Consider the following 25,248-nt stretch of genomic DNA (forward strand, 5'->3'; position numbering starts at 1 on the left):
CCAGAGCCGAAAATCAGAGCTAATCGGTGCAGACTGACCCCCCCTGGCTTTAGCTTCAGGCACCAGGGAAGCGTCCGGGTTTTTCCAGCGGCTTGTGGTGCCTCCCTCCCCTACGCGTGAGGAGCAAAGAGCGTGTTGTGTGCGTTTCAGAGTCACATGCACAGTAGCCGAGCTCCCTGCAAGCCTGGGCCTGCCCTTGGCCCCAGCAGCTCGAGCCTGAGGACGCAGCTCCCCAGCGGCCTCCAAGGCGCCCCCAGCCCTGCAGCAGCCACGCGCTCACCCGCAGCGTCCCGCCCGCCCCCGCAAGCCCCACGTGGAGCACCCTCACGGGCCGCTCGCCGCCAGCTAGCGCCCTCCCTCCCCTCGCCCTGCCCCCTTTATCGCCTCCCGCTCTGACCTACCCGCCAATCCCAACGCGAGACGTGGCCGCTCTGCGCAACAGGCCACGCCCCTTTCCTCCTCCTCCCCCCCACCTCTCCTTTGTCCTCACCCCTCATGCCCACCCCTTCTGCTTCAGGACTGTTGCAGCTGAAACTAGTGGCAGCTGGTGATTGGTGATCCCCGAGGCAGCCAATCGGAGACAGGCACCTCAGGCCAGGCGTGGAGGCTGGGCCCAGCCCCCTAAGAGGAAGAGAAAGAAGGGGAGGAAAGCAAAAGGAGAGGCGCAAAGCAAGTCAGGTGGGGGAAGGTGTAGTTTTTAGGGTACTGCAAGTACATGCAAGGATGAACGTCAGTAAAGTCTGGCTGTTAGTGCTTCTCCTGGGGCTGGCTCAGCTTGCTATATTAGCAAGATGCCAAGAAGAGGAACAAGGTGGAGGTGAGTGTGTGATTAGTTCTGCTGTAGTCGATGAGTTTGACTCCGGTCTGAAAATGAAATGGGCTTGTGCTAGAAGGTTGTGGACTGCAAAATTTAAGGGAGGAGGGATTTGTAAAGGGATAACTACTAAATCTGCTGTACCCTGGGAGGATACTGTTCCCCAGATGCTTGAGGTCTCTTGTTGAATTCGGAGGAATAGATTAAAACTCGGGGAGGGAAGCAAGGGCTGGTCGGTAAGCAATTAAAAGAATTCGAGGATGTATGAAAAGTAAAATGTTAAATAATGATAGAAAATGTAGGAAAAGATATGAGAAAATAAGGGCAGTTAGCGGATCACAGGGGTTAAAGTGTAAAAAAGCCAAAATCTCTGGAAATTGGAGGTGGCAGTTGTAATCCTAAAGCCCTGAGGTTAAATAAGAAAAATGCTTGCCAGAGTATCTAAAGACTATTGATTTGCTAATTAGATAAAATTGCCACATCCCTTACAATATTTATGAAACTCATTGATTGCTTTTGACCGACTAGCTTGTGTCCTGTTCTTATTTGCATTGCAGAAACCCAAAGACTGACTGTTCTCTTTTTGTGCAAATATTTTATGCTTTGTTTTGCTTTCTTTATAGATAGGTATTCTGGAACTCATTGCCTTGGGTCACTCACATTGAAAGTGAAAATTCAAGGGAGAAATTAATCTCAATGCAGAGGGTCAGCATGAGGCCTATGCATTTACTAAACAGCCAATCCCACAATTGAATGCACTGCACACTGATTTTAATAGCAGTACAAGGGGTGTGTCTATGCACAGTCGGTTGTAGGCTCAGGGCCTGAGAGCTTTGAGGGATAACACCGTAGGTGAATACTCTGTGACAGGGTGAATTTCATTTCTAAGACGTGTTCCAGCAAAACATGTTTGTGAGGAAAACCTGTTTGCAGGATTGGGCCCTTTTGAGGGAGCGATGCAAAGTAAACATGGTTTTAAAATAAGCCTGAAGTTATTTTATAACTTCTGTTTCTTTAATCTTATTTTGCCAGACGAAAAAATATATTTTTTTAGTCTTTTTATGTTGCTGTAACTAGAACTAACTATTGCACTTGATCTTATGAAGCAAATAAATGGCCTGGAAAACAGCTCCAAATTGAAACGTTAACCTAACATTAACTAGATAATGCCACGAAATAACTGTTTTTAAATGTGAAGAATTTCTTGCTTCTTAATACGTAACCACTACTTAAATTACTGTTGGTGGTGATTAAATTGTACTCTCCTAAACACACACATTTATTTTCCACTGGTGAACTTGAAATGAATCTAAACCTCTAATCAATAAGTAGTGATGGTGGTTAGCCTAATGCAACTTATCTAAAAATTATTACCTTCCAAGTTAAGGAACTACCGTCTTAAAAAGAGAGAGCTTTTATAGGAGGTAGAAAAGAATTAACTTCATGAAGTTGTGTGGAACAATCTCTAGGGGTCTTTTTCTCCCTAAACCTTCTCTTGGGCTATATAGTGACAGACCTCAAAGCCTAGTTTGATTTAATAAAAATCCATCACAATTTGCTAACTCTGGCAGTTGCTTTCTTCAGTGTTTTACTATTCGTATGGGGCTTCTACTTGTCCTAGGCTATGAAAATTATTACTTTGACTTGCAGCTCATTCTTCCTGTCTCCTCCTGCAAAGTATAAAATGAAGAGCTAGCATCCTTTAGTATTCACTGTCTCCTTTCACATGAAACATAGCACGCCTTTCAGAATTAAAAGGAACACGGAATACTGAGGATATTTACAAACTCTATATTCTGAGGTGGCTCTTATTTCAAATAATATTCTGTTGCATTTTTGTTTTGCTCAATCTTAAGTGTCTCTATCATCCATGCATGTTTCCTCACTTCCAAAATTAGATGAGACAAAGCTGCTTTGCATTAGAAATAATTTATAGTCTAGATTGGACTGAGGACATGATATAAAATGATGGGGGTTTAATTTTTTAGAAACCTTATTCACACAAATTAAAACAATAATCTTCTTGTTTGTCTTCCAAAATGTTAGGCACTGTATGTAGTTTTGTCGGAGCAGAGATTCTGAGGTAATCACTTGGATCCCAATCTTGCAAATACTTGCTCAGGTGAATAGTCCCATTGAACTTAATGAAAGTACTTGTGTGAAAAATTACTCACCTGCAAAAACATTTACAGGATCAGGGCCTTGGGGGCAACACAACTATTAAGGTTCTCAAGCTTTGCTATATGAGGATCAGGAGAACTTTAATGTGGGAGGGTACATTCTATTCTCTCTGTTTTACTACTACTTTTGAATCAGCAATCAGGAGATACCTTTACTCTTCCTTAGGAAGCTTCTTTAGTATGACACTGTCCATGCTGCTTGGCTGCTCACCTGAACACTTGCTTTGGTCAGCTTTCAGAATACAGCTGTCTTAGAGTTTATTTCCCTGTTACCTGCAGAGGATTTGCTCACAAACATCTCAGGATGATATCCTGGTCCCACTGAAGTTAGTGGGAGCTTTGCCATTATCTTCAATGGGGCCAGAATTTTGCCCTCCATTCGTAGATGACTGGTGCACAGAGTACAGTACCACACTGCCAATATCAAAGACTTTTATATGTAAACTGGAGGTTTATTTTCCTCTGATATGCATTAGTTTAATAGTAATCCATTGCATACCCATAATACCCTTCATCTGTGGACCACAACGTATTTCACAGTTCTTAATTCTCTCAAAACCCCTGTGAGATAAGTAAGGGATATATTTTCAAACCACTACTTTCACCACTGAAATGCAGACACCTGTCTAGGGATACAGCAGTTAAGTAATGTTACTCTGCATTAACTAAGTTTTTGTATAGGCAGTGAAGAAGAAGAATACTAAATATAGTTTAAGTTGCGGGGGACCAGAGGGGTAGTTTGGCTATGACCTTTCCTGATGTGAGCTTCTGCTTGGACACATGGGTTAATATTCTTACAGGTGGATTTATCAAGCTCGGTGTTGTGACCAAGTGTCTGGGAGTCATAACCACCCTGTCCTTACTAAGCTGTTAAATGGGAGGGTGGTAGCAGGTGGATCCCAGTATGGAAGAGGGAGCACAGGTACAGAAAAGATTGTGAATGACTTACTGGTTTTATTAAAAGTGCCATAGGCTCTGTAATGATTATAAGTTAGCAGGTCCTTGATTTTTGCATCACATTAGAAGAACATCTAGCACGGGGCTGGGCAAATTACGGGCCAGATCCGGCTCCACAGGGCTTTGCATCCGGCTTGCGGGATTGCCACCCCCATGGCGCCGCGGGCCCCGCACCGCTCCTGGAAGCGCCCGGCACCATGTCCCTGCAGCCCCTGGGGGGGGGCAGAGAGCTCTGTGCACTGCCCTCGCCTGTGGGTTCCACACCAGAAGCTCCCATTGGTCACAGATCCCCATTCCTGGCCAATGGGAGTTTCGGGCGTGGAAGCCACAGGCAAGGGTAGTGCGCGGAGCCCTCTGCCCCTTCCCCCAGGGGCTGCAGCGACCTGGTACCGGCCGCTTCCGGGAGTGGTGCGGGGCCAGGGCAGGCAGGGAGCCTGCCTTTGGCATGGCGCCACTGCTATCCCAGAGCCGCTCCAGGTAAGCAGCACCAGGCCAGAGCCCACACCCTGAACCCCTCCTGCCCTGAGCCCCCTGCTGCACCCTGCACCCCTGCCCTGAGCCCCCTCCCACACGCTGCGCCCCAACCCAGTGCCCTGAGCCCCGTCGTACGCCCCGCACCCCTCCTCCGCCCCAACTCCAAGCTCCTTCCTGCACACCGCAACCCCTCCCACACCCTGCACTCCCCCCCCCCCCCCCCCACACACACACCAACCCCCTGCCCCAGCCCTACAGTCATGGCCCTGCATGCAATTTCCCTACCCAGATGTGGCCCTCACGCCAAAGAGTTTACTCACCCCTGTTCTAGCATGAGCGTCTAAACTAGAAGAACTAGAACATACTACATTATAACTAAGGCTAAATTTTTATCACGGATATTTTTAGTAAAAGTCAGGGACAGGTCACAGGAAATAAACAAAAAATCACAGCAGCCTGTGACCTGTCCCTGACTTTCACTAAAAATATCCCTGACAAAAGGGTTGGTGGGCTCAATACACAGTGCTGCTGCGGCTTCTGGTCCCCCGCCGACGTGGTGCATAGGAGCTCCGGGGTCGCACTGCCCCTGGGGCTGGGCTGCTGCGGGGTCCCCTTGCCCCAGGCAGCTGGTAGCTACAGAGTCCCCCAATGGCTGGGCAGAGGTGGGGGTCTGCTGGCCTCACGCCCCGGCTGGGCAGCTGCACAGGGTCCGCCTGCTGCAGTGGCAGAAAATGTCACAGAGGTCAGCTTCCGAGACCTTTGTGACATAATCACAGCCTTAATTAAAACTAAGAATCCTCCACAGGTGAATAAGTTTGTGGGAGATATTTTGTCTTTGTTCTAACATTGAGTGTCCTTCCCTCATTTCCTATGCATATTTATTTTGGGGCTGGGCCCAAGCTCCAAAGTTCAGATTTGAATCCAAGACTGGACTGCCTCAGAGTTCAATGAAGTCTGGTTCAGATTCAGGATCTTAGCGATGGAGCCAGCTGTGAAATTTGCATCTAGATCCAAAAATCTTTAGTATTTGGATCCCGGGTTTTGGTGTGGGGCCATATGTAACTTTAAAAAAACAAAACACTAAATCCTAAATAGGCCCTTCTTCTGATAACTGTTTAATAATGATAAATATGCAAACATTATCTATGTGATCCACCACAGTTATGCAAACTTCCAGCCAGAAATATGCATGAAGATCATCCAAGATGCACCCAGAGTTTGGGATGAATGTTCTGGTATGTTTCTTAAGACCTGTGGCAGGGTTGAAGCAACAAGTTTATTTTCTTGAAATTCCGTCCTCTGTGTGCTCGGTTCCCACTGAAGTGATCAGAAGTTACTCCTATTTATCAGAAGGTAGAGAGAGTTTAACCCTCAGTAATGACTTGTTGAATTTGCTGGTCACTTGGTGTGACTGTTTATGTGAGGTTTTATTTTGAAACAAAATTTGTTGTTTAACTGCCTCATCAATTTCTTTTTCAGGAAGCTTAAAGACAAACATAGACTTAAATTTGATTATAGCTATATCTCTTTTTCCTTCTGCACAGACCTCTGTCTTTATATGCAAATATTTATTTGCTACTTCTGCAATTTCAGCTGTAGTCTCTCAACAGGCTAGCCTCATTCTGTAACTGTCAGGGCACCTGACTCTTAAAAAATTTAAATCTCTAACTTAAAGTTTCATTTGCTGGGTTGTGTGTGCAGGGGTTGTTTTTGCATCACATCTTTAGCAGGTCATATCCTTCTGAAACTGACAGCAGACTTGAAGGTAGACAGTCTAAGGAGCAATGACACTAGTGAAACTAGAGGCAAAAGTGGATAAACTCTACGACCAGCAAATTATAAGTCTGCACTTGAAAGTGCAAGAGGTGGATTAATTTAAATCAGTGATTTCTTTTTAATCAACTTTTCCTTTTGTACTTCAGTTATTTTATAAAGAAAGGTGCATTCTTATTGGTTGGTATAACCATTAAAAATGTTGATTACAACTAAATAGAGACTTTACATTAGATTTAGTACATCTTTTTGCTACCTAGGAGGGTACACTGACTTAAGCAACTATATAGCTTAATATTTTCAGATTCTTAATTGTACATTTTAGTATGTTAGAAGAGGGTGAATGATATATTGCTTATTTACTGGATAATTAACTTTATCTTGATTTGTGTCCAGCTGCAGTAGGATCGTAACTAGTTTAATTAAACACACAAAACAGCATATACAATTTATTTTTATTAAAACATTAAACATTTTGAATACATAAACTTCTCTTATCAAAACATGTTTCACATTTACAACTAAATGATTTATTAAACTGAGAAATTAACTGTAGTCAGTGAATTAAACTGACTATTTCAGGTCAGTCTGGGAAAATTTTCAAATATGCCCTTGCCTAAGTGAAAGTAACTGGAATATAAGTTCCTACTTGCCTAAGTCTCTTAAAAATGAGTCTCGTAAGTTTCATAGGCTGGCCTATTGTGCCATATTTATGAAACCTGACCTCAAAAGTTAGATGTTTGTCCCTTTAGTCTTTCTTTGTATAGAAAAGCAGCCTTGAACTCAACGTTTTTTATAGAAGCTCATGGGTTCAGCATATTTATTTTTTATTTAAATATTTTAAGAGAGATAATAAGTTTAGACCTTAACATATTTTGTATTAAATTCAGATTTCATTTTAAACAGGTTTATTTTAAAAAAGAAACTTATTATAATTTAAATAGCAAAATCAAAAGAAAATCTGTTGGGGGGAGGGTCATTTTTTATCCACCCTGGATATGATGCTTTTTTTGTTTCTGACAGTGAAGTAAAAGGGGCAAGGGAATGAAGTAGTGTAATATTACTGTCAGCAGTGTAGAATGATCTATGTGGCCTATCAAGGAGTTCTTCTGTAGAAAGCTATGAAGCGTTTTAAGGATACTGAGGTAATTACAGAAGCTGCAATAAAATTAGACCTCCATTTAATAAACTAGTAGAACTAGGCCTGGACTCCTTATGTTCTTACTTATGCAAAACTTCCATGGTCTTGTGAGTTCATTTTGTGGAGGCAATATTAATTCTGATATTTAACTCTGAATGCTTGACTTTGCAACCTAAAGGGTGATGGGTGGGTGGGTGTAAGTAAGTAATGATACACAGCGGGGTCCGGTGACTAGTGACAAGGGTAGGAGTCCTGAACTGACTTCTCATTTCTGCCGCAGAATTTCATTGTGACCTGAAAATCAAGTCTTGAGTGACTTGCTTCAAAAATGATGAGCACCCTCAATACATGTGGAGACCTGATTTCATAAACTTGTTGCTCACTTGCAGCTCAGTTTACAAGTTTACTGGAAACTCTGGGTGCTAAGCAGTTCTAAAAATCCAGTCCTTTGTACCTCTCTCTCTCTTTCCCTATCTATAAAATGGATATAGTAATACTTTCTAACTCCCAGGAATGCTTTGAGATTTTTTTCATGTTTAAGTGCTTTGGGATCTGTGTGGGGAAATGCTTTGGAAATACAAAGTAATAACATACATTTTTCAAGTGCATTGACCAATTTTAAATCAGTGTTTGCAGTTGCTGCTTGAGAGCAGGTGAAACAGTAGCAGTGTTGATTAAAGAAACTTAATCTGCATCCAGATGTCTGCTACTCTATGATAGATAACCTCTGCAAGCCTTCTGGCTCCTTCAAGCACTCATTTCATCAGAAGCTGTGGTATCAGATACCCTTTAAAGCTGAATGTTAATTAAAAGTAACACACACCTACCTGAAATACAAATGGCTTTGGGGCTGAAGGGGAGTTAAAAACAGGAGAAACTTACTGAGCGATGCCACTCTCCCTGCAGTAAAACTTACCTCCTGTGGCCCTAGAAGCTACTGCTCTCTGGTCCAGTTATGCTTTCAGTTACGCTGTTGAAAATCCAAGTAACTCCAGAGTACTTCATTGGACATCAGTGGACTTACACCAGCATAACTGAGAAAAGAATGTAGTCCATTATTATTCCCACTCCCTTGCCCGTTAGCCCTCATGTGTTCCTTTAATCCTGGATGCACAAACTCTAGATGCAGCCAGAACATTTTCCCAGCTGGGAATCCTGCCTGGAACAGGTAAGTTTGGCTAGGCACTTACATGGTTTCTTGTCTTACTACGTGCCAGTCTGTTTGTTCACAAGATGACTGGCCATTCACCACGACATGGGTGAGGAAATTAATAATCGTTTTAATAGTGGGGCTCTGCAGTGGCAATACTTTTTCCTGCAGCTAATAAGAGCTTTGGCTTTGTTAGTGCTTGTTCTATTACATGAACTCACCGAAAGTTCTTTAATAAGGCTTACTTTTTTTTGAATGATATCAGTGTTATCTGTTGCTGGTGTGGTTTGATCCCTCAAGTGGCTTCTTAACAAGAGAGGGGGCATCCTAATTCCAAACCAAGAATGAACATGGCAGTGGAAATAACATACACCAACGAAAGCTAGGACAACCTTCACCCAGGATTGACTGGCTGCTTTCTTCTCTCTCTCCCTCTCCTCCCTCCACTCAGTATCTGTAGATTTGAGGACTATTTAGTAAGTTCTGCTGCCTCACAGTTGCCTCCTACAACAAAACATTTAAACAAGGGGGAAATGCTTCAGATACATTCACTCTTAAAATAGCACTCTGAATAAACACTGAGTAGTAAAATGATGAAAGCTATAATGTTGTAGCTGGTATATTGCCCATTTATCCTGAAGCTGGCAACAGCATAATCAGCAGGTCAAATTCTACCTCGGTATAAATCCAAGCAAACACCTTAATTTCAGTAAAAAGAAAAGGAGTACTTGTGGCACCTTAGAGACTAACCAATTTATTTGTTATTTGTTAGTCTCTAAGGTGCCACAAGTACTCCTTTTCTTTTTGCGAATACAGACTAACACGGCTGTTACTCTGAAACCTTAATTTCAGTATATATCCAGAGTGGTGATCTGAGTTAGTCTCTTGCTGTCTTCCATCATTAAACGCTGTCAGGTAATTCAAACTCTTTGTTTATTCAGATTTGTCTACATTATCACACGGAATTTTACTACATCTAGGACATCTAAGGGGATTCCACATGGATGCAGGGGTTTGCACTAGAGCAGAGGTTGGCAACCTTTCAGAAGTGGTGTGCCGAGTCTTCATTTATTCACTCTAATTTAAGGTTTCGTGTGCCAGTAATACATTTTAACGTTTTTAGAAGGTCTCTTTCTATAAGTCTATAATATATAACTAAACTATTGTTGTATGTAAAGTAAATAAGGTTTTTAAAATGTTTAAGAAACTTCATTTAAAATTAAATTAAAATGCAGCGCCCCCCGACCGGTGGCCAGAACCCAGGCAGTGTGAGTGCCACTGAAAATTCGCTCATGTGTCGCCTTTGGCACACATGCCAGAGGTTGCCTACCCCTGCGCTAGAGGATCCCAATGCAGGTGCAAGGCCATGACGGGTGCAACACATAGAAAGTCTTTGAAACCATTGTATCTAGATAAAATTTGCAAGGTGGTGAGTTTGGGGTTGTTGGTTTGGTTTTGTTTTTTTTTTTTACTGTAATGAAAATCTTGTTGTGGATTGAACAATTTCCTGAACTGAGAACCAGAAAGTGAAACTGATTAGTATAATTTCAGTGAGCGAATGCAAGAATAAAATCAGTTTCTCATACTTTGGGAAAAAAATTAAATGAAAACAATTTCATACTCACCCACCACAACCTCGCCATGTGGTATTAAAGACTTAGATCCTAATTTATACATCTTCCATGCCTCGCCCTACCTGGCTAGTTCTTTGTGTCCTCTCCCTCTCCGCCCTCCTGCCGCTCCCCAAGGAGGCATACCCCACAGTTTGGGAAATACTGATGTAAATATTCATAATGTCCTTTCTTTTCTCATGTTATATGCTTTGACCAGATGATCAGTTGTGTTGATATTTAAAGTGTCATCTTCATTGGCATCTGAATTAGCATCTATTAAAATGCCTAGGACACCACACTTCAGAGCTATTTTTCAGGCTCTCTGCAAACGCTGGCAGTCATAGCTGCATCGGTTACACTCTGATCATAGTCTGCAAAGTGTTTTGTTTTGTTTTTTACTTTTAAAAAAATATAATTTTTAAACTGACAGTGTTGCTTTATCACTAAACTTGAAACAACCTAACATGAACTGGTTCTCCCCCCCCACTTTTCCAGAATCTGTTACAAAAGAGGAGGAGGATGACGACGACGACGATGAAGATGATGACGATGAGGATGATGATGATTCTGAAGTTAAAGAAGAAAATGGTGTTTTAGTTCTGAACGATGCAAACTTCGATACCTTTATTGCAGACAAAGACACCGTGCTGTTGGAGTTCTATGCACCATGGTAGGTTCGAAACTTGCAGTGTTTTTATATCCCAAATGGATATGTCCATGGGGTTCGAACCCTCCATTAAATACTTTCTTCCGGAGTCAGTCACATTTATTTTAGTATACAGATTTCAGCTGGGTTTGTGTGATCCACCTATGGCTTTCAGTGGATAGATTTGTCACTTGCAGCTTAATAGCATGCAGATCTACATAGCTAAAATCACAGTGGTCTGGATTGTGCCAGTTAGGCAGAACCTAGAATGAGGTGTGACGTAAAGCAGCATGATTGCAGGGGGAGCACTGGGAGGCATTCTACCCCTGGGAGGTACAACTCTTCCCCAGCATACTCTAGGAATATGCCTGCAACTGCACCTGTGTATGAACTGCAGCCTGTTTCTTCTGACTGCTGGTCACACTGTAGGTAGTCATGACTCTAGCCGCTTGGGGCACTGTGTAGCCCTGGGGGAGTAGATACAGAGCTGCTCTGACCACAGGCGTTGCAATTGTGCCTGCCTTTTATGCACGTCATGTGGGAGAATAAGGAAGGAGAAGGCCCCTTGCATCCTCCCCACTGCACACACAGGTAAGGCCTGGGCAGAATTCAGCCCAGCGTCAGAAAATAGCTAGGAATTCTCAGTTACCCCCTTAATGCGTCTGGAGCTGGGACTGAATTGGGAGGCAAAGGGAGCTTCAAATTACCTTAGTATATAGTTGCCTATATTCCAAAGACATGCAGGGGTTCCCCACTGTGAGTAGGTGCAGCCTGGGTTTGCTTCCCTTGGTACTCCATGGCCCTGAGAAGCAGAAAGGAGCCATAATACAGTGCACTCTGGCCAGCCTTTGATCATCTCCCTCCATTGGGGGCTGGGAGCAGGACTAAGACACTAGTGATTCTCTGGTTGGGGAGCTCCCTGTTCAAGGGTATTATCATGAGGCTATTTCTGCCCACTTTAAGGCGACTTGACATTGGGGTGGAACAATGTAATAGGGATATGGTATAACTAAAAATTGGCCCCCTTAAGGTTGGCATTTTTAACAGTGTTTTGCTGTACATCTCTGTAGTCTAATTCTGCAGATACTCAATTTACATTGGTGTAACTCCTCTGAGTTACCCTGGATTTATAGTGATACAACTGAAAACAGAATTTAGGCCAGTATATTTAATCTAGTGCATTTTACACCACAGACAGAAATAGGCTAAAGGAAAACATGGAAGCAGAAACTGTTTGTTGGCACGATGCTGAGTTAGCACTGCTGCAGGAACCTTTTGCGTTGCCTGACTGTTTTTATTTTTTAAATTATAATTTAACAATGTATTAACATAAAAGCAGCCAAGCAAATTAAATGCAAAACACTTTTTTTGAGTGAGAAAGATGATCTCTTCGTAGTGTTAAAGTTGAAAATTTGTTCCCAGTTAGCATTTAGATGAACCTATCTAGCTTTTTGTATTGGTTTCCATCATGTAATATCTGAATAGAATCAGGAAGAGATGAATTCCCACCTTTGTAGCTGGAATCTGCCTGCATTTTTTTTTTTTTTTGTAGGGCATAGTTATGTATGTTTTGATGGCCCTATCTTTGTAATGGACAAAGATAAAACGCTTTTTTCTTTAACTTTTTTCACCTGGCCTTGATGCTAAACAAAACTGATTTTAAGATTTTCCTATGGAAATAAGACTAACTCTCTCTCTGTCATGCAGGCTGTCCCAGCAGCCCCAGCCCCTATATGGCTTTCTAGGATGGCCAGACAGAGAGGGTGTGCAATGTTGTCATAGGTGGATGGCACTCTGTTAGGCACCTTTTATTTCTTCTTAGCTGCTGGCTGAACATGCTCCGTAGTGGTCCCCCACACACGCGTGCTCACACAGTTGTGTTTGTTTTCCCCCCCACAATCATTACCAATGACTTTAGCAAAAGACTTCAGTGGGGTCAGGATTTCACCCAAAGTCTTTAATGATGGTTACATCTATGCCAGGATTCACAGTTCTGTTGTTTCTGCTGTAGCCTTATTCAAATAGTGGTTATGGTTTTTATAATGGAGTGGTTTGGAGGTCGATAGGAGGAGTTGGTTGCCCTTTAACTCAAAAATAGCTGAATGGATCTTCCTTAAACTTTCTGAAACTCCTCTTCAGGCATGGACAACTTCAAATCAAAGCATGAGTGTTTCTTGATATTAAAAACAGAGGGCATAATGGAGACTATGGCTGAAGGTCAGAGTCTCGAGAACTTCCATGTAGCCAGCACTTCTTAATAATCTTACCATTCAAAAGTGCTTAACAATATCAGTTAAATAATATTAATGTAGTTACTGGGTGGGCAAGTACAGCAATAATTTTGGACCCCAAGATAGGAGTATGAGACCCGTCATACTGGATCAGACCATTGATTCAACTCGTGCTCATCACCCTTTGTGCTCTCGCTTCATACAAGAGCCATCCACGGACAACCTGATCACCGAACTTGACTGTTGCAGTCTCTCTACTGGTGGGCCCACACATGCACAGCAGTTTAAGAACTATTTGCTGTTTTGACTGTGGTTTTTCTGTTTTGTGTGGGTTTTTTCCCTGTCTTTGCTGCAACGTTCTAAAACCACTTTGTGTGCAATATAGTTCATTTTTTGTCTCCTTATCCTGCTTCACCTGAAAAAATGTCACCTTTTCTGCACAAGCAACGGCTTGGATTAGCAACTCATGGAGTGGCCTGATCCCTTCCCATCTGATCAAGAGGCGACTCTCACTTCTCTTCCTTACCTCATCTCAACCCATTCATAAGTGACCCTACAAATCATAAGGATAAGCCCGCTCAAGATTCCTAGATTGTGACCAGGATAAAGAACTTGACATGAGTAAAATGCTGATGGGAAATTTTAGGGGTTCAGTCCTCTGGCTGGTATTAATGGAAATCCTGCCTCTATACTGTGCACGATTATAAATATATATGTAGAGCTTTCCTTTTTCCATAGTGAAGAGGGGCAGTGTTCTAAGTTTTTAACTATCTTATGGTAACCATTGTGACTGTAAGAACTGGAGAGATTATGTATAGAAGGGGCAAACGTTACTAAAACAATACAGTTGGACACTCCTATCTATTCTAGATTTGAAATCATAGCAGGAAAAATAACACACTAATTCTGAGGTCCTCTTGTGGAACGCTCTGTGGAAATGCAGAGTAGCAAAATATACCTTCAAGTTCATGTCTCTGATTTTACAGGTGTGGGCACTGCAAGCAGTTTGCTCCAGAATATGAAAAGATAGCCAAAACGCTGAAGGAAAATGACCCTCCCATTCCAGTTGCCAAAATAGATGCTACTGCAGCCACTGCTGTGGCAGGTCGTTTTGAAGTTAGCGGCTATCCAACCATCAAAATTCTGAAGAAGGGGCAGACAGTTGATTATGATGGATCCCGAACAGAAGATGGTAAGCAGTGTTCTCTCTGAGTTCAGTGTAATGAAGCAAATGGAAGGGTGAAGTAGCACCTTACTGCTTATAAGTGGAGCTTTTTAAACACGCTGATCCATTTGTATGATCTGTTCCTGAGTGCACAGAACCTTCCTTTCAGCTGAATTTTAAATGGAGGAATGTTAAGGCCAAGGTGGGGGGGGAGAAGGGTGGGTGGGTGTGTGTGTGTGTGTGTGTGTGTTAAGGGTATTTTGAACAGCTTCATGTTACAGTATGACTTCACCAGGTATTGGGTGTCACTGATACCCAAAGGATTCTCTCTCCCCGCTTCCCCCCTCCCCCCATTTACTAATGTACAGCAATTTGGCTGTTAAAGTGGTACTCTTTCATGCTCTGAGAGAGGCCAGCTAACAGTAGTCTCAGTATTGGTATATTGGCAATGGCTGTGAAGCCGCTACTTATTTGACACTTAAGGAGATTATACTGTACTTCTGTCCAGGCCGAGATAAAAGCTGGCTCCTCCAGAGCTGCCATTCCAAAATGTTCAATAAGAAAAGGAGACACTGAAATAACTTGTTACAATGTACTGTATTTGCGCTCTGTAAACCTGGAGGAGCATGAATTAAAATACTGACATTTTGTTTATTGTTTGAATTTCTACGGGGTCCATTAACAAAGAAGTAAGGTACAAAAGGAGCTCAAACAAGTAAGGGTATAACTAGGATCAGAATTCAGGAGTTCCTTGGTCCTAGCCATCTGCTCAATCCAAGATAATACTCAGTCACTAATGTCTCAAATTCTTGGTGATCTCAAATCTTCCTCTTAGACTGACGCTATAGCACTAGGAAAGATACGGATGGCATGGATATGCAAAATTACGAACTTGTGTATTCAATTGTCTTTCAGCAATTGTGGCTAAAGTTAGAGAGGTTTCGGATCCAAATTGGACCCCTCCACCAGAAGCTACACTGGTGTTGACCAAAGATAACTTTGATGAAGAAGTGAATGATGCTGACATAATGCTGGTGGAGTTCTATGCCCCATGGTAAGACAGAATGCGAATTTCTCTTCTTTCACAGATGTGGCATGGCTGTAAAACTGGAAGGGAGGGGCAGCTGGGGGCTCCCACCTGTCGAATTTAGTTTTCCTATAAACCTATCCCTTCTTAAAATGGCTTGCTTGCTTGCTTGACTGCATTCTTAGAATGGTATTCTGTTTTGAATGAATTGTGTATTTAAATGGGAATACTCATAGATACTAAGGTCAGAAGAGACCATTATGATCATCTAGTCTGACCTCCTGCACAATGCAGGCCACAGAATCTCACCCACCCACTCCTGCGAAAAACCTCTCGCCTATGTCTGAGCTATTGAAGTCCTCAAATCGTGGTTTAAAGACTTCAAGGAGCAGAGAATCCTCCAGCAAGTGACCCGTGCCCCATGCTACAGAGGAAGGCGAAAAACCTCCAGGGCCTCTTCCAATCTGCCCTGAAGGAAAATTCCTTCCCAACCCCAAATATGGCGATCAGCTAAACCCTGAGCATATGGGCAAGATCACCAGCCAGATACCCAGGAAAGAATTCTCTGTAGTAACTCAGATCTCATCCCATCACAGACCATTGGGCCTATTTACCATGAATATTTAAAGATCAATTAATTACCAAAATCATGTTATCCCATCATACCATCTCCTCCATAAACTTATCAAATTTAATCTTAAAGCCAGATAGGTCTTTTGCCCCCACTGCTTCCCTTGGAAGGCTATTCCAAAACTTCACTCCTCTGATGGTTAGAAACCTTATACTGAACTTGATATTTTGAAGAGCTCTTCCTCATGGAAATTGGGGGGAGCATTGGAGATAGTCACATAGACCTGGGTATATTGCATAGTGTTTGACTCCACTATAGCATGATTCATTTCTGACCTTTATCACCCTGTTACTCCAGTCCTGAGCTTCTGTTGAGGATAAAGTTAGCTGCTATTTGTTGGGGTTTGTGGCTTGTTTTGGGGGGGTTTTTTCCTCCCCACAAGCTCTGACAAAATCATTGGTCACTTTAAACTCAAAACTTAATCCATTGCTGAGATTTAGTTCTCAGCAGGTGAAAAGCTAGAGGAGTAACTCTCTGTGCAACTTATCCTCCCTGAGATATACCATGTTTAATAGGCTGAGGGCATGTTGTGATGTGGTTAAAGCCAGGTCAGTTACAGCCTTCATTAAGAAAGCACCTCTCTCTGAAGAGTCACCAGGGGAAAAAATTAAGAATGTCTACATCCCTACTTATTTTCCATTCTGGAAATGTGAATTTCCCCATTTCATATGCTTGGAAGGTAAGAAGCCACATACTAGATATTGTTACACACACACACACACACACACCGCTTTTTTTTTCTTTAGGTGTGGACATTGCAAAAGGCTCGCTCCAGAGTATGAGAAAGCTGCCCAGGAGCTCAGCAAACGCACACCCCCAATTCCTCTAGCTAAAGTGGATGCCATTGCTGAAACAGATCTCGCAAAGAAGTTTGACGTCTCTGGCTATCCAACTCTGAAAATCTTCCGCAAGGGCAAGCCTTTTGACTACAATGGCCCACGAGAAAAATATGGTAACAGGTCTTACTATTTTGAGTTAGAATTGGGGGGGTGGGGCGGAAGGATGAACCACAAACACTTTGAAAAAGTCTTGTGTACATTCAGCTGTTGGTGTAGCTGGAGAGAGAGGGCATGGAAAACTGTGTTCTCTCCTTTGCCTAGGCTAACAGGATTGACTGAATCTCTTAGAGCCCTAGGTCTTATCTCTAGGGTCCTACCAAATTCACGGCCATGAAAAACGCGTCACTGACCATGAAATCTGGTCTCCCCCCGTGAAATCTGTTCTTTTCTGTGCTTTTACCCTATACTGTACAGATTTCATGGTGGAGACCAGCGTTTCTCAAACTGGGGAGTCCTGACCCAAAAGGGAATTGCGGGGGTGGGTGTCTCAAGTTTATTTTAAGAGGGTCGCGGTATTGCCACCCTTGCTTCTGGGAGGCCTGAGAGTGGCGGCTGTTGGCCGGGCACCCAGCTCTGAAGGCAGCACCCCACCACCAGCAGCGCAGAAGTAAAAGTAGCAGTACCACACCCCCCCCCCCCCCCCCCCCCGCCACAATAACTTTGCGACCTCCCCACCACAACTCCTTTTTGGGTCAGGACCCCTACAATTACAACACCCTGAAATTTCAGATTGAAATAGCTGAAATCATGAAATTTATGATTTTTTAAAATCCTATGACTATGAAATTGACCAAAATGGACCATGAATTTGGTAGGGCCCTACTTATAGCATCTTTTCATATGGGAGACAACTCAAACCAGTTTACAAAAACAAGAAGTTATATATAGGTGGCAGAGCAGTGCCAGTATGGGCAACCATTCCACTGCACTGACATGTGTTTCACTTAAGTGCTGACAGGGTTAAGTGCTGTTCTTAACCAGATTAAAACCCAGGAGGAATTAAAGTCAGCATTTTCAGCATTGTGTTTTGGATGCTCAGTTTCAAATAAATGGGGCTTGGATTTTCCGAAGAGCCAAATAATCGCAACACCAATTGAATTTGGTGGAAGTAGCAGTTGCTCAGCTCTTCTGAGAAGCAGTCCTAAATTGAACACCTGAAATTAGAGGGCCTAAATCTTGATCAATTAGCATTTTTGTTGTTGTTGCTGTAGTGCATCTGTTTAGAAAGCTTGATCTCCAACTGAAATGCAGTTTTTACAAGATTGAAATTGCTACAGACGCACAATACCTGAACCTTGCTTTCAAGTAAATCTTCTGAATAACTTTTTTTTGTTTTTGTCCCAGGTATTGTTGATTACATGATTGATCAGGCTGGTCCTCCATCCAAACAGATTCAGGCTACCAAACAGGTACAAGAATTTCTGAAGGATGGTGATGATGTCATAATCATTGGCATCTTTAATGGAGAGATGGACAAAGCCTACCAGCTGTATCAAGATGCTGGTAAACTATATTTTTCAAATACTAAGCTAAAAGCATACCTGTGTTCTCCCATGGACTGCCTAGCCGGGAGTGTTCACCTATTTCTGCTGAGTTTAATTTTTATTTTAGCTTTTCAGTTTACCTTTAATCCTTAGGAAATTAGCTAACATCTCAGGTAGAGGTCCTCTGAGGACTAGCTATTTCATAACACTTTGGGACAACTCTGGGGTGCATTGTGCCGGGAAGGAGGGAGGATTTCTGTCTGCTGGTAGCTGATGTACTCTAAGACTCTTGAGAGAGACCAGTCCTGACCTCTCTGTTCCCCTGCCTGCCCTCCTGACATCTGCTGCCTCCCTCCTGACTGTTCCAGATGAGATTTGCCTCGCACTTCCTTGAGTAGGGAGTCAACAGGAAAAAGCCGGCTGTATGGCTGCAACAGGAGGTCAGGCCAGGTGTGGGAGAAGAACTGACGCAGAACCAGCAGTACAAGTGTGTGGAGAGGCAAGGCTGGTAGCTGAGAGGCAGTTAATGAGTTGGGGTGTATGAGCACCGGGTGGAGGTAGTGGGGCGCAGAGGAAGCTCAAAGCCAGAGTGGTGGGAAGGATCTTCTTTTCTGTCCACTGAGGAAAACAAGCTTGGAGAATAGGGGGCTCTACCTTATTGTCTGGGAATGGGGAAGTATTGAGGATGGGTGTGCTTCTCTCCAGTCCTTCAGTGCAGATCATTGACAATCCAGTTACTCCTGCCCATTGCTCTGGGAAGACTGCAGTGTTTAAATGTACAAGAGGCCAAACATTACTGCCTCCCTCCCTTTGGGGGAGGAAGGCTGGACACAGATCTTTTGAACCAGTCAATGCCCCTCTTGGTATCCACCAAAGGGGGAAAGAGAGCAGCAAGATATTCCCTCTTTCCTCTCCCAATGGCAAAGCATACTTGTTAGCTCTTACTGCTCTGATCACCTGCATGGCAGTACAATTTCACAATTAATCTGGCTATTCCAACACAGCAAACTGTTGCACAGTCCCACATTTAGGAGAGAGCCAGAAACATTACTTTGAAAGGTGCATATTCCAAAATATATTAAAATAAATATTGTAAAGCAGCATTTGAAGTTGCTCAGGGTTTTGGAATACTAGAATAAATTTCAGGGGAGATAGATTGGTGGGCAGAGTTCAAGTGAGGCGCAGTCCAAGGTGCATGCTAAATTTGTCTCCAGATTCTCACCTGTGGGTGGAAATACAGTAATACCTGAGGCGGTATAAAATTCTAAAAGTTTAGTCTCTAAGGTGCCACTACTTTCCAAATCAGGGGGTAAGGAAAGAATTTCTTTAAACTAGAGTTAAAGGATTTTAATCTTTGGCTATGTCTACATTGCCCTGAAGTTTGGATTACCGAGGGGGGATGGAGGGCGGGGTACCAAAATGCTGTGTTGTAACTCCTGTGTGGATACTCATAGACTCTGAGGTCAGAAGGGAACATCATGATCATCTAGTCTGACCTCCTGCACATTGCAGGCCACAGAACCTCACCCACCCACTCCTGTAATAGGTCCCTAATCTCTGGTTGAGCTACTGGAGTCCTCCAGTCATGGTTTAAAGACTTCAAGTTACAGAGAATTCACCATTTACACTAGTTTAGTTTAAACCTGCTCTGGGTATGAAGTAAAAGTGTCATAAATATAAAGGGAAGGCTAACCACCTTTCTGTATACAGTGCTATAAAATCCCTCCTGGCCAGAGGCAACATCCTGTTACCTGTAAAGGGTTAAGAAGCTCAGCTAACCTGGCTGGCACCTGACCCAAAGGACCAATAAGGGGACAAGATACTTTCAGATCTTGTGGGGGGAAGGCTTTTGTTTGTGCTCTTCGTTTGCGTGTTTGTTCTCTCTTGGGACTGAGAGAGACCAGACAGAAATCCATCTTCTCCAACCCATCCTAATCCAAGTCTCCAGTATTGCAACCAGTAGAGGTAAGCCAGGCAAGGCGGATTAGTTTCTTTTGTTTTATGTGAATTTTCCCTGTGTTAAGAGGGAGGTTTATTCCTGTTCTCTGTAACTTTAAGGTTTTGCCCAGAGCGGGATCCTCTGTTTTGAATCTGATTACCCTGTAGAGTATTTTCCATCCTGATTTTACAGAGGTGATTCTTTTACCTTTTCTTTAATTAAAATCCTTCTTTTAAGAACCTGACTGATTTTTCCATTGTTCCAAGATCCAGGGGTTTGGGTCTTTGATGATTTTGTAACCAATTGGTTAGGATATTATGCTCAAGCCTCCCCAGGAATGGGGGTGTGTAGGGCTTGGGGGGATATTTTGGGGGAAGACGTCTCCAAGTGGTCTCTTTCCCTGTTCTTTGTTTAAAACTCTTGGTGGTGGCAGCGTACTGTTCAAGGACAAGGCAAAGTTTGTACCTTGGGGAAGTTTTTAACCTAAGCTGGTAAGAATAAGCTTAGGGGGGTCTTTCATGCGGGTCCCCACATCTGTACCCTAGAGTTCAGAATGCGGAAGGAACCCAGACAACACTAGTTTAGTTTAAACCTGCTGTGGGCATGAAGTAAAACGTTCCTAGTGTGCATTAATGTAATCCTGTTTGAAGAGGATTAAGTGAATGCAAACTAGGAACCTCTAAATTAGTGCCTGTAGAATCCACACGGGGGAGTTACAGTGCAGCACTTTGGTACACATTGTAGTCCAAACTGAAAGCCTGTGTCAACAAGCCCTTGGGTGCAGTATCTTTTAGTTGCTAATTATTTTCCCCCCCCCCCTTTAATTTCTCAGCTAATGGTTTAAGAGAAGATTACAAGTTTCACCACACCTTCAGCAGTGAGATCGCAAAATTCTTGAAAGTGACTCCTGGAAAACTGGTGGTCATGCAACCTGAAAAATTTCAGTCAAAACACGAGCCCAAAATGAATATTTTGGATCTTAAAGTGAGTAGTTTTCCAGGCTATTAGGAAAAATGAAGTCTGCTTGCTTGATTACAAGTATGTATGAAGACTCTGTTCATTCATATACATGAGCAGTTCATATCCTCAAATTGGAGTTTAATAGTCCAGTAAATTTAGATATTTCCTTAAGATGATAAGGGCCTGATCCAAGCCCCACTGAAGCCAATGGGAATCTTTCCACGTACTTAAGTGGGCTTTGGATCAGACCCTAACTGTTTGGTTTTGTTTTGATTTTAGTTACAGTGGGCCTGATTTGTCCTTGCTCTGGTTTTATGCTGGTGTGACTCCACTGAGTTCAGTGGAGTTACTCTTTCTCTCACTTAGGCAAGTGAGAATGGAACCAGCTTTTTTTGCCTCCTAAAATGGCATGAAATCACTCTAATTGTGCCTTTTCCACCTCCAAAGGCTTCATGAGGCCACACCAAAGGCATAAGCTACTTCTCCTGTTCAAGGACCTCAGAGATTTATTGTGCATGTTTTATATACAAAATACATCTGTATGATAATAGAAATGTAAAACTTGAACTTGTTTTTTGGGTTTTTTTTTTAACTAAGTGCAGCACTCTTTTATTTTAAACAGGATTCTATGGATGGGTCTGAAATAAAGGATCACGTGGCAAAACATGCTTTGCCACTCGTTGGTCATCGCAAGACCTCCAATGATGCTAAGAGATATGCTAAGCGTCCTCTAGTGGTTGTCTACTATACTGTAGACTTTAGTTTTGATTATCGTGTTGGTGAGTTTAACTCTCGTGAGCGTCCCGCAAAATAATTGCCTTTGGGGAAGAGAGAAATTGCTAATCCTTTTGTGTTCTGATGATTTCAGCTACCCAGTACTGGAGAAGCAAAGTCTTAGAGGTGGCCAAAGACTTCCCTGAATATACTTTTGCCATTTCTGATGAGGAGGATTATTCTTCTGAAATGAAGGATCTGGGGCTGATTGACAGTGGGGAAGATATTAACGCTGCAATCCTGGATGAGGGTGGCAAGAAATATGCCATGGAACCAGAGGAGTTTGACTCTGATGTGCTCAAGGAATTCATTTTGGCATTCAAAAAAGGTAAAACCCCCAAAACACAGGGTTGGTGATCTGTGGGGGTGGTGAAGGGACTGCACACATGGGGGCAGGTTGTGTTTTTGTTTTGGTGGTGGTTGGGTATTTTTTTGTCCTGTTCTTCCCCACCACTCCCCTCCTCCTGGATCTGTTTCTGAGATTGTGGCCACAATATAAAGTTATACACAGCCTCAAAACGGAACTCTGTTTTAGACAGGTGATAGTTATCTCTTGTCCCCTTCTTGCATTTGTATCTTGGTTAACTTTCAGGTTTCAGAGTAGCAGCCGTGTTAGTCTGTATCCGCAAAAAAAGAAAAGGTGCCACAAGTATTCCTTTTCTTTTTTTTGGTTAACTTTGTGTTGCTCTGACGACACAGTGGCATCTGGACAATTCTAGCTATGTACTAACACACTGTCTGTCTGTCAGTCACTTGAAAGGGTTGGTAAGCCCCAAATTTTCTTATATTTGCTCATGAAATATGTATGCTCAAATGACAGCAGTCCTTTATTCATATTCATTGCTAGTATAATGAACCAGTATGTGTCTATTAATATGGTGATGAACACCAGTATAAGAAAGGAGAAGATTTTATCAAGGAAATGGATTTCACTGTCCATATTCCACCAGCTTCTTATATTAAAAATTAACTAGCTAACCCAGGTTTCAAACAGAGTAAATGTTATTCAGATGGTGAAGATCACATCTTCCCTTGTTTGAACTGGTGCAACTACATTCCTTGCTGGCCACCAATGGTTGAAATCAGGATTTATCCTCAGAATATTAAAGCCTCTCTCTGGAGGAGACTTAGTTCAGTGTAATGGTGGCCTCTTTTGTTGACTTCACTTTTTGTTTCTTTTCTAGGAAAACTGAAACCTATTGTGAAGTCCCAGCCAGTACCAAAAAATAACAAAGGGCCTGTGAAGATTGTGGTGGGTAAAACATTCGACACCATAGTAATGGATCCAAAGACTGATGTCCTAATAGAGTTCTATGCCCCCTGGTGTGGACACTGCAAGCAGCTGGAACCTGTGTACACTGAGCTGGGTAAAAAATACAAGAACCAGAAAAACCTAGTCGTCGCCAAGATGGATGCTACTGCCAATGACATGACAGATGATCACTACAAAGTGGAAGGATTTCCCACCATCTATTTTGCTCCCAGCAACAACAAAAAGAACCCTATTAAATTTGAAGGCGGGAATAGAGACTTAGAGCATTTGAGTAAATTTGTAGAGGAACATGCAACCAAACTAACCAGGACAAAAGAAGAGCTTTAGATGAGATGAGGGTGGAGAAAGAATTGTTTGTACGTTGTAGGTAAAGCAAGTTACTCACAAAATTTGTTGAGGGAACAATTCTGCAGTTTGAGCAAAGGGGATTCTTGGGCAGAAAAAACATTGCAGTATCTGATTTTTGTATTACAAAAAAATCATTCTGGACGCTGAACTTCTGTCCGACATGAATGTCTTTAGGCTAGTTATAATTTTGATCTTTGGAGGAAAAATACAGTCTTTATTTTTTGTGACTGCCTTTGAGCTTGATTATTTTTTTGATTACAGTGCAGTTTGGTTTTGGGTATTTTTTTATCTCTTTAAGATTTATCCAAAAAAAAAAAAATCTGCCAAACAGGCTTGTATCTGCCTCTTCGTGTTTGTTGGGGTTTTTAAGTTCTTTCTCTATTTGAATTTGAACAGCTGTGTTTCATGTGGCTGTATCACTTTCTGTCTTCGAGGATGAGAAGGGAATTTTAAAATGGAGACCATTGTCTTATCAAGATCAGATGCAAACAACAAAGGTGCTAACTCAGTATGATTCTACACCTGTCTGCTTTTGCTTTGTGTGTTGTTTTAGGATTACGCTTCAAAAACATGAGGCTGTATCTGTTTATCAGTGGCTTCCTCTCCCACCCTTCACTCCTTTTCTCCTATATTGATTATACTCTTAAAAAGTGAAGCGTAATGCTTGAAGTAAGATTATATGATGACGTGTGTTGCTTACTATTGTAGTGCAGTCTAGAGAGAGGCTTTAATATTTTGAGACTAAACCCTGATTTCAACCTTTGGTGGGGCCAGCAAGGAGTGTAGTTGCACCAGTTCAAACAAGGGAAGATGTGATCTTTACCAGCTGAAAAAACTTACCTCTGTTTGAAACCTTGGCTAGCTAGCTAGTTAATTTTTAATACAACAAGCTAGTGGAATATGGCCAGTGAAATCCATTTCCTTGATAAAATCTTCTCCTTTCTTATATTGGTGTTCATCACCATATTAATAGACACATACTGGTGGGTTTAAGCATTATTGGCTTTTGTTCATAGTGGTCTTTTAAAGAAAATGGACAGATTCCCTTTATGTAACAATGCACTCTTATATGCCTATCTGCAGTGGGTTGCCACAGAACTAACTGCAGCTGCTGTGGACAGTTTTTCAGGTTCTCGGTCCTAAAATTCTTGAAAGTGCTCCTCAACTTTGCATGTGCAGCTTTAGATGTGTGTCCTGATTTATTTATTTTTTTTAAGTGCTCAGCATTTTTTGGAAAAACCAGGCTGCAGGTGTCTAATGTTAAACATCCAAAATTATTTTTAAAAAACAAAACTTAAAAATCTGGCCTTAGTAATTTTTAGAAGGTGGCTCTTCTGGGAATACCACAGAGCTAATTAAGCCCCCCCCCCCCCCCCCCCCCCAAAAAAAAAGTGGGGGAGAGCAAGGGGGCAGGTGTGTTGAAGCTCAAGGAGTATTTCTGTACTAGTGACCCTTCTCCTTATTTGTGGTTCAAATGTTTGGGTGCCATGTAGACTCTTAAAAATCCATATAATCCACCCAGAAAACAGACCAGAGTTTAGTGAATGATTGTTCAAAGGTTGGGCTGAAAAAGGGAAAGAATGGTGGGAAGAGGAGGCTGGCAATACAGAGTCTTGAGAGGCATAGGGGCTGGAGCACCCACGGGGAAAAACTGGTGGGCTCTGCACCCACCGGCAACCAAGCTCCCCTCCCCGCTCCACCTCACCTCCACCTCCTCCCCTGAGTGTGCCATGTCCCCGCTTCTCCGCCTACCTCCCAGTGCTTGCCGCCGCAAAACAGCTGTTTCGTGGCAAGCTCCAGGAGGGAGGGTGGAGGAGAGGGAATGTGGT

At 42.6% G+C, this 25,248-nt stretch overlaps 1 protein-coding gene across 1 annotated transcript; it reads left to right on the forward strand.

Moving 5' to 3' along the window:
• Positions 1 to 225: 225 nt before the first annotated feature.
• PDIA4 (protein disulfide isomerase family A member 4) lies at positions 226 to 23,651 on the forward strand. Its single transcript, XM_007061357.4, has 10 exons — positions 226 to 817; positions 10,598 to 10,772; positions 13,966 to 14,171; positions 15,060 to 15,198; positions 16,549 to 16,754; positions 17,986 to 18,144; positions 20,897 to 21,048; positions 21,647 to 21,803; positions 21,893 to 22,126; positions 22,983 to 23,651. The coding sequence occupies exons 1-10, from the start codon at positions 724 to 726 to the stop codon at positions 23,396 to 23,398; spliced, it is 1,938 nt and encodes a 645-aa protein (XP_007061419.1). The 5' UTR covers positions 226 to 723; the 3' UTR covers positions 23,399 to 23,651.
• Positions 23,652 to 25,248: the final 1,597 nt, after the last annotated feature.

This window comes from Chelonia mydas, chromosome 2 (genome assembly GCF_015237465.2).
Source record: "Chelonia mydas isolate rCheMyd1 chromosome 2, rCheMyd1.pri.v2, whole genome shotgun sequence".
In the NCBI taxonomy this organism is placed as follows: Eukaryota; Metazoa; Chordata; order Testudines; family Cheloniidae; genus Chelonia; species Chelonia mydas.

Bases quoted from the DNA above. Each gene is read 5' to 3' on its own strand.
- PDIA4 (XM_007061357.4), top strand. From the start codon at position 724: ATGAACGTCAGTAAAGTCTGGCTGTTAGTGCTTCTCCTGGGGCTGGCT. The intron at 818-10,597 runs GTGAGTGTGTGA...CCACTTTTCCAG, and splicing joins AGAAGAGGAACAAGGTGGAG to AATCTGTTACAAAAGAGGAG. The intron at 21,049-21,646 runs GTGAGTAGTTTT...TATTTTAAACAG, and splicing joins TGAATATTTTGGATCTTAAA to GATTCTATGGATGGGTCTGA.